General features: G+C 31.0%; 1 protein-coding gene across 1 annotated transcript; it reads left to right on the top strand.

Annotated features, from left to right (window-relative positions):
* Positions 1–6,215: 6,215 nt before the first annotated feature.
* On the top strand, positions 6,216–7,650 carry LOC131179129 (extensin-like). Its single transcript, XM_058145089.1, has 3 exons — positions 6,216–6,308; positions 6,405–6,437; positions 6,776–7,650. Exons 1-3 carry the CDS (start codon positions 6,249–6,251, stop codon positions 7,466–7,468), a joined length of 786 nt encoding a protein of 261 aa, XP_058001072.1. The 5' UTR covers positions 6,216–6,248; the 3' UTR covers positions 7,469–7,650.
* The last annotated feature ends 2,716 nt before the right edge of the window (positions 7,651–10,366 follow it).

The raw sequence follows: 10,366 nt of genomic DNA, 5'->3' as shown, positions 1-10,366 counted from the left end.
AAAATATTTCAATTTTATTTTATATAAAATAAAATATATAAATATTTATAAATATTATTATAAAAAAATATATATTAATTTTAATTAAATATTTATATTAACAAATTTGAGTAACGAATATCCAATATATCCAATATGTAAAATTCAAACCCAATCTAAACTTGTTACGGATATTAAATTTCAAATCTAAGCTTGTCTCAAAATTCGATTATATACTACTCAAATCCACCCTTCTCAAAATCTCATCGAATCGGGTATCCATAGAAACTTGACCCATTGCCATTCTTATTTGAGATTTACCTATATTAATTCTGCCACTCAGAAGGCATCCGAAAAATTTGAAAATGTTGTGATCCATTGCAATTACCTTTCGGGAGAGTCCACCAAGTTCTCTAGCATGGCTGGAAACACAATCCCATTGCCAGAAGGCTATTGCCAATCTAAAGATACCTACACAGAGCTCAAAATACGTCAATTGTAGTGATATTTTTAGTTTTTCAAAACGACAACTAAGGGTATTCCATCGATGTCTCGAATTTTCCGAATGATGGCTAAATTAGCCGGAATTTGACTGAAAAGTCCCCAAAACCCATTTCCTTCTCTTTCCTCATTTTGTGTGAAATCGATGGCCATCGAAGTTACTGCTGGGAAGAATTTCTTCCCTGGCCAAGACTTGTTGAGCGGGACCAGTGGTGTGACCGGATGAAGGCTAGAGATGCTGAAAATAGCCAAGGAAGAACACTGTCGTTGCTCCTTTTCCTCCTGCGTTTTGACTAAACTCGAAACTAGATATATGGCGCTGCTGCTGGATCCTCGAAGGGCATTGATCGTTGCTGGTAGGGGCGAGAGCTTTGTCAATCATTGGCGTGAAGGTCGTTGGAAAAGAATAGGGCAGAGCGGGGAAGGGCATTTTCAATAAAGAAGGGATGCTGGAAGGGGCTGTGTCTTGAAATTTCATTGGCCATTTTAAAAAAAAAAAAATAATATTATAATATTACTTAAGCATTAAAATATTAAAATATCTCATTCACTTTTCAAAATAATAAAACACAAATAAAATTTTTATTCTTTACTTATTTTGAAAAGGATATAAAATCTTCTGAAATTTTTAAAATAAAATAAATCTTTAGAATTTGAGATGATAAAAAATAAAATAATTATAATAATATAACATAATTTCCTTTAATGCAATTCAATATTAAAACAAATACTTTAATTAAATTATTCTTTGAACAAAATACCATAATATTTAAGGCTTATAACAATAATAATAAAAAAAATCACAATAAATTTCCCATTAATTGGAGTCCGCTAAATATTTCGTCGTCGGAAAAATATTCCGTCTAGCTCAAGGATGAGGTCCTCCCTTTTTGTTAACCTTTTCCTTTTTCTTTGCTTAGTGTTTTCTATCTTGTTCCTAGGTTTCTTGTGTACTTATATTTTTTTTGTGTGTTTTTTCTTGAAATAATATCCAGATCTTCTGTTTTTTTTTTGTGTTATCATATTTGGTGCTTTCCTATTTCATTTTGGAGGTTTATGTGCTCTCCATCTTAGGTGGAGCATTGGTTCTATTTTATCAATCAATGTGCAGTACGAGGAGCTTCCTATGTAAAGGTTAATTTTCTTCTATTCAAACTTGGTGGTGGTGCTGCTTGTTTTTCTAGTGGAATTTGTGGTTCATACCTTTTGTTTTCTTCATTTGTAGCTAGTTTCTAGATTTTCAGGCAATGTATGAAAGGTTCAAAGAGCTACTCAACCAATTTGAAGATTAGCTGCTTGTTTTGTTTTGCTCATGATTTAATTGTTTAGAATGGACTTCATGTAAGATCAGTAAACTTTATTTTGTTATGACCATCGATCTATTTCTAGTCTGATCTCTAAGAGAGGTCCTGTCATCCTGAATTATTTTTATTAGTTGAATTTAATGAAATAAATCCTTATATATTTAAAAAAAAAAGATAAAATTTATGAATTTATGATATATAAATTTATGATTTATATCTAAATTATTATGTATATTATATATAAAAATATAAATAATAGGACAAATTTATAAATAAATAAATAAATAAAAATTTTGTTTATTGTCAATCTATCCCAAAATCAATAAGCCTAACCGCCACACTAGAGAAGGTTGTGGGTGCATAGAGAAAGAACAATGGGTGTTGTGTAAATATACCCATGGCAAGTCATAAATCCAAACATGGTCAAATAAATCAATAGAAGTCATGGAATCCTCTCATTTCTGAGCCTAAAACTGAAAGGGTTGTGCACCAATTGCAAGATCAATTCATCAATAGGTGTAAAAATTAGCAATTTAAAATTTTTCTTTAACCTAGGGTTTCATGCATCATGGAATTCCATTAAGCTATTGAAAAACACATCATTTAGTCATACTAAATCATGCTTTAAATGCTAATCAAGCCTACTTGCCATTATGAAACATTTTTCCCAAATTATACCAAGCTAGGGTTTTGGAGATTAACTCACCCTTAAGGTGCAAAATGAACAATTCCCACCAAATCCGGATAGTGAAGACTATCAAATGCTAGTCCTCTAGCTTGTCCACACAAGCACTTAATCAAAGCTTCTTGAACAACCAAGAAACTCTTCCAAGTTTTTCAAATGGGGTGGCTAAGAAGAAGAGAGAAAGAGTATGTTGTGTTTCAAGATATTTCTAACTGAAAGCAAGGAGAAACAATTTCTCGAGGCTTGATTCAAGAGTAGTAACACTTAGTGCTCTTGAATTTTCTTTCAAGGATGAAGATGAAAATAGAGAAAGGGAGAGGAAAGATGGCCAGCTCACTTGGGAAGAAGAAGATCAAATTAATTTTCTTCTCATCCCTTAGTCAAATATCTCAATTTCGTTCTCATTTAATACAAATTATCAAATGGTAACTTTTAATTGGTTAATCAAAAGCTTTGTCCCAATCTCATTGGTCCATTTGTTAACACTTAGTATTAATCAAGAAATTAAGATTTAATTAATCATAATTAATCATACTATTTAATTAATTAATCAATAATTAATTAATTAAATTTCTTACTTATTTGACCAAGTCAAACTTTGTCCAAGCAAGCATTTGACCAAGTCAACATAGTCAATATTCTTACTTTGACAAGTCAAATTTCATTTCTTTTTTAATTTAATTTTCAAGTTTATATTTAAACATTTTAAATATTAACTTCAACACTTCCAAGAGTGAGTTTAGTTTCAAGTCATGCTAGAGATTTTGCAATCTAATTGCAAACTAAAATTTATTAATTCAATTAATTAATTAAACTCTTTAATCAATTAATTAAATTAATTATGCTTTGATCAATTACTTTTATGAGTGTGACTTACTAGGTTCATTACTAATTGGCAATGAAAATAATATTAACTCCTTAATGCTATTGGAATAGTTTTAAACTCAAAATAAAATTCTGATTTTATTCAAATTCTCATAAGCTATAGTTGACATCTAGCGTAATGTGCTATGACTACCTAATTAGTTATGAATTATTTTTCCAATTCATGAACCTTGATCATACGTATCATGCACTAGAATCTCTCCATTACAAAGTCTTAATTCTAGCTGAAGTCATGGTTTATGTTAAACTCCAATTGCATCGAATCTTATGTTCTCTTTTAATTCCAATTCTTAATTAGTTAGACTTTCTTGTCATAAACTCTTTTCTGACTAAATCTATCTGTCCTGGTTAGGAACTTAAATCATGAAGAATAATTAAATGAACATAGGACTTCATCCCTATTTACTTAGAGTAACAGATCCCATCTTGACTAATACTTATCTGCATACATAACTAGTTAAAGCCAACACATGCCTATATACTCACACCTAGTATAAGTATGAAAACAATATCAAATTCAAACCACTTATTTATAAGATAATTGTGTTATCTCATGTCAAAGGAATATATGCACTAGTATGATCTTTATGACATTATATTGACAAGAGTAAACTCTATGTGTATGTCATAAGTGTCACTGGTGAGGCCCGCTCATCATATGAGTGCCCAACATGTTTGTTATATGGCATGAGACTCACCATTCCAACTCATTAGTATCTCATACTAATCTATAGAAACAAACACGAATAACAATCTTTCTAGATAAATTATATCCTGTGATGTATCCTAGATTGTAAACCAAAATTTATAATACTTATCCAAGAATGTTCTGTCACTCATATTCTTAAAAACTTAAGAATAGAACATCTAACAAGATATTAAAGCACCTTTTCTAATTAATCATAAACAATTTATATTAACAGAAAAGAATATTTGCTTTTATTAAAGAATAAATATTTACAAGATACAAATAAATGATATACTTTATGGCATATTACTAACAAAACGGATCAATTCTCCATGAGTTAATTTTATTCATAGTTCCTCAATTTAGGTGGTTGTATTAGCATCATCCCTTAATGTTAATTTGTATCATAAAAATCTCCAAACTTTAATTTGAGTACTGCTAAAATCCCCATGACCTACTATTACAGGTTTCCAGGTAAACTTGTGTTTAAATTTTACTGATCGTCCCTCATCTTAAATAGATTTGTTACAATCACCTCTCAACTTTATAGTCAATTTAAAATTTAAAATTTTCATTTATTTTTGATTTATTTAAAATAAAATTATACTCTTAGAAATAGTTTAATATTTTTATAAATATTAACAATTAATTAATTATTGAATTTATCATATAAAAAGTATTATTTCTACACATATTATTTTTTTTAATTCGATTTTAGATTAATATTTAAAAGATTTATGTCTAACTTAAATTAATTTATATGATTTATTTTAATGTAAGAAAAAAATTAATAGCATATAATTATTTTACTTTGTTATGAAGATATTTAAATCTTAATTAAGTATGAATGATTTAATTTTTTTTATATAAGTTGTCTTTATTTATATATATTGTATATAGTTTTTTTATATCGTATATAGTTTTTGTCTTTATTTGTTAAAGTAGAAATAATATATTCAATCTTAATTATTATTTAAGTAAATTTTATATAGTATATTTTGTATTAAAATTATTTATATATTAAATTGAAATTTAAAGATTTTTATGAGATAAATCAAAGATGAGAGATTTGTGTGGATGCATGTGGTGTATTTATTGAAGTTAAGGGGTCATAAGTGAAATTTAGCAATAAATTAACTTAAAAACTAGTAATAATTGATTATAGAAATTTTAATTATATTCAAATTAATGTTTAGAAATTTTTATGATATAAATTAAAGTTGAAAAATATTACCGTTACAAGCTAAATTGAAAGATTATGAATAAAAATTAACCAATTCTCTGCTGGTTATCCATATCGTGGCATTAACTTTTCATACGGCTTATATTAACAAACATTAATTATCAACCAGTATCAGGTTTACTCTCTTTAGACTGATATATATATATATATATATATATATATATATATATATATATATATATATATATATATATATATATATATATATATATTGTACATCGGACCCAGAATCCATGGACTTCCCATGTGTATTTACTTTGACAAAGGATAGAAAAATATTATCACATTTCAAGCTATGAGCAGTTCTTTATAGCAAAAATGAACTCCTGTGACCACTGAAGCAGGTAACATCCTGACAGGTAAAACATTTGACCTAAGCTTCTATGAGCAGAGTTTCCAGATGAATCTTATAATAATTTTATGTTAATAGAATTTTCAAGCAAGATGGAACTGAGGTAGTTTAACTGAGCCAATTGATTCGCCAAATCACATGCCTTTTTTTTTTTGTTTTTGAGAAAACGACAATAATAATAATAATAATAATAATAATAATAATAATAATAATAATAATAATAATCTGTAAATCCGCAGCGACGCAACTCCGCTATTATACCATGGCGCAAAGCCAGCCCAAGATGGACATAAAATTAACACGAACATCCAGAAGTCTGAAGGAATTCTAGTTTTCAGAAGATGCAAAATCTTGATCATCATGTTAATGAAGTAATGTGCATTATTATAATGGACGCCATGCCATTGAGTCAACTGAAATTTAAAACCTTAAGATAGTAATTAGAACAGCTGCTTGAACTGATAATACATTCATCTAGGGAAGCTGACATCCAAACTCGATTGTATCAATGCCACCTTTCAAAGCCTTGTCTCTCTCTATATATAACATCTCTTCTACACCATTACCATCTCGTAAACGAAAGCCATTAGACCCCATAGTGCATTGCAACAATGGCATTGAAAGCGAGCTTGCTTTCCTTGTTTGCATCTTTCCTTCTCGTCACTACCATGGTATTCTATTGCTTCTTCTTCTTCTTCTTCTTCTTCACTTGCAACTCTTTTTTCAATTATTTTGTTTATCTAACTCGGTATTTCTTGCTTCTATAGGTTATTTCTAGTGAGGAGGAAATCATCCGAGAGGTAATTTGTGAATAAAAGTTTCTTTCAGTTGATTAATAACAGCTATGAACTGATGCAGCTTTCTGTTAAAATTACTTTGGAAAAATTAATTCCCAAACTGATCATGACTTCGTAACTCCTAAAAATTTGAGGACTATATGTCACTAGCAGAAAGTATACATAGTAGGCGGTAATAACATCAATTCAGGAGAATCTTATAATATAATGGTAATTAATTAAGATCAGTTTGCCTATGGATTATGTTTTTCTCTTTATAGTTTTGCGAAATGAGTTCTATCAAGCATTCCAGTTTACCATACATCAATTTATTTTTTCATTTTTTAATTGTGCTTTCTCAGAAGGCCCCTTCCCACGCCCCAGAGAAGGCTTCTCATCCTCCGGAGAAATCTCATGATCATATCCGCCAGTATTATCATCATGCACCACAGAAGGCTCCTTATCCTCCAGAGAAGGCACCAGCCCTAGAGAAGTCTCATCATCATCACCACCACCACCATCATCATGCCCCAGATAAAGCTCCAACTCCTGAGAAGTCTCATCATTATCACCACCGTCATCATCATGCCCCAGAGAAAGCTCCAGCTCCAGAGAAGTCTCATCATCATCATGCCCACGAGAAGGCTTCCCAGCCTCCAAAGAAGGCTCCAACCCCTCTCCCAGGCAAAGTTCCACCCGTCCATTACTCTGTTCCTTCTAAGGCACCATCTCCCATAGAGCACACTAATTATTCTCACTATCATCAACATGCCCCAAAGAAAGCTCCAACTCCTGCTCCAGAAAAGTCTCATCATGCCCCGGAGAAGGCTCCTCAACCTCCAAGGAAGGCTCTAGCCCCTCTCCAAGGCAAAGTTCCACCCGTCCATTACCCTATCCCTTCTAAGGCACCATCTCCTGTGGAGCACACTAATTATTCTCACAATTATCAACATGCTCCAATGAAAGCTCCAACTCCAGCCCCAGAAAAGTCTCATTATGCCCCAGAGAAGGCTCCTCAGCCACCAAAGAAGGCTCCAGCTCCTTTCCAAGGGTAACCTCCAGGAATGGTATTTTTTTTAGGTGATAATAGTATTAATTTTTTATCATCAAAACAGAATAATTTCTCCTTTTATTTGTTCGTTTAAGCATGTTGTTGGTCATTGCCCTGTATTCTCCATGTAACCATCTCAGTTTCATGGGACACTGCCGTTTATTAATAAAGTTAGCATGAAACAAACTTGTGTCTATATGTTTAAAATTAAGTGTATTTGCTACTTGAATTTTATGGAAATCAACAGAAAATATCATTATTTATTCAAAGAAATAACAAAAGTAAGACTAGAAGAAACGAGCCTCTTAATTGGAAACAATCCGACTTATTTCGGTAAGTAATGTTACCTTAAACTTGAACTTGTCTGAATTCCACCTCCAAAGAAAGCAAGTAAAAATTTCTGATTGTTCTCTTGGGCTCTGCTAAACCTTCAATTGCTAGTATAAAACTGTCCATCTCTAACATAAATACTTAAATTTCTCATAAATAGTCCTGAAACATCTTCATCCACAGGCTTAAACATTCGACAGGATCCATTTCATATCAAATTGGGTAGGAAGGGGAGAAGGTGAAAAATAGAATTTGATAGGTGGAGGCAGGTACTTTGTTATGAAATTTGTCCAACTCTGTTTGCAAAGTAGCAATGTCCTCCTTCGACAATTCTTTTAGTCCGTTCTTAGTGTATTTGTGCTCTTCTTCCCTTTCTTTAAATCTTCTTCAAATCGTTTCAAGTTATTCAAAAAAATTGTTGTTAACAATACATACTCCAATTACAAAAATGACTTTTTTATTAGGAGCACTTTCTCTTTGTGGTATTCCATCCTTTACCTGATTTTAGTCCAAAGATGAAATTCCTAATGATAGTTGGTTGTATTCACATATTTTCAATATAATAACCTGTTTTACAGCAGAATTAACTGCATTTTATATATTTTGAGTTTATTTACTTTTTTTGGGCGGACATTTTAATGTTAATTTTCAAAATTATGGTGGTAAAAGAGCAATTCATTTTATGCAGTCTCTTTATAAAGTAAAAAAGGATAGAAAATGTTAAACAAAAATTTTCATTTATCAGCTTTATTAACCATAAATAATAAGGAAATGGCTTCTTTTTTTGGAAGAACACATATGAAATTGATGGTAATGTAAGAAATATGACAGAGTTAAAAGTTCTTATAATATATCTATATCCAACTACATTCCTTCTTAATTGAATTGATTGAAAGGATTCTTATGGCTCTAACAAATAAAGTAAATATTACTAAGATAATCGTAGAAATAACATAGTATTATCCATTTCATGGGATAGGTAAAAAAATCATTTTAGTGTTAAAATTTTTAATAGTAATTCATTGACAATTAAACAAAAATTGCAGAGCCCTTTTGCTTTATTCGTTAATGCAAGTCCATATGATTAGAACTCCAAAGATCTCCAAAGCATTCTAATGAAGATTAGATCTTAAAATAACCAAGAACTTCCAGTCCATGGATTTAACCACAAAGCGAGATGTAAAGGTTAAATGAATTCCACTTCATCAATCACATCCCAAAATAAAAAAATTCATTCCAAATTTGACAATTCAAAATGTGAAATAAGAAGAAAATATAAAATCCTTTCCCAAAATCAACAAGCCTAAGTGTTAGAGAAGGTTGTTGGTGGATAAAGAATGGGTATTGTAGTATAGCATTACTAAGCCAGGACTGGGCCCTCAGGTATTGTGGATAGCATTGCTAGGCCAGAATTGGACACTTGGATATTGTGGTTCGCTGGTGTCTCATGTAGCTTGAGTAGCCCTTTCTTTATAGCCCATTAGGGCTGCTCAATTTTTTAACCTAGGGTGGCTCTAATACTAATCGTAATAACTTACTTGACCCAAATAACTTTCAAGCCTTAAACTATTTGGTCCAAAGGATTAACCCAAGATATTTAGTAGTTAAGCTAATGTTCTATATAATCCTTATATCGTCCATTTGGTCAACTGATGAGGGACGCAAATCCCAATTCTAGTTCCCCACCGCATGCTAGGTAGGGATGTTACACCCACGGCAAGTCATAAATCCTAACATGATCAAACAAGTCCATGGACACAAAGCCTTCCTTGTAGATCAAGCCGTGAAATCTTTTGCCTCCTCTCATTTTTTAGCCTAAAATGGATTGATTCTCCATTGAAATCCTCTGCCTCATTTCTTGCAATTTTTGTAAGCTAGAAAAAAGAAAATTGTATACTATTAATCGCTATTAATGATCTTTGATTGATGAAATATATCCCTAGAAGTAATTATGTTTTTGTAGTTATAGGTTTTTTATGGTTTTCTTTGCTTCTATCTATCAAATCAGCCTTATTTCCTTGATGGAAATTTCATGCTTATGTTTACCTTAGGCTTTATTTAGCAATTTTGTCTCTCTTCTTTTTGATATTATATATATCATAACAAAAACAAATATTCATTTGGAATAAATCATTTATAAGAAAAGAATTCATTTTCATTGATAAAATTCTATTCAATTATATTAGTAATAGATTTCTTTTGTTCAAAATAAAATTATAATTGATAGTGTTAAATTGATTCTAATGTTTGAATTAAATCAATTATGAGTTCAAACTAATTTATTTACTACATTTCCCTTGTCCATATTTTCAACTATATTTTTTCTGTCGTAGACAATTCATTGATAAGGGGTCCAGTCTGTTATAAGCCCAAAAGGGCGGCTCAATATAGGAAAACAACTGTCTGCTCTACCCAAAACCCATACACGAAGCCCATAACCCAAACAGAGTGAAACCCTAGCTAATAAATGGCTTTAATCTTGTTGCACTCTGGCAACACCAGCATCGTGACTATGAGACATTAGGTAGAAACTAGTGAGGACCTCCACAGGCATAATCAAGAAGTAAACCTA

The sequence above is a fragment of the Hevea brasiliensis genome, chromosome 1 (assembly GCF_030052815.1).
Source record: "Hevea brasiliensis isolate MT/VB/25A 57/8 chromosome 1, ASM3005281v1, whole genome shotgun sequence".
In the NCBI taxonomy this organism is placed as follows: domain Eukaryota; kingdom Viridiplantae; phylum Streptophyta; class Magnoliopsida; order Malpighiales; family Euphorbiaceae; genus Hevea; species Hevea brasiliensis.
The sequence above is the reverse complement of the archived record's forward strand: the minus strand, read 5'-3'. Positions and strand labels throughout refer to the sequence as shown.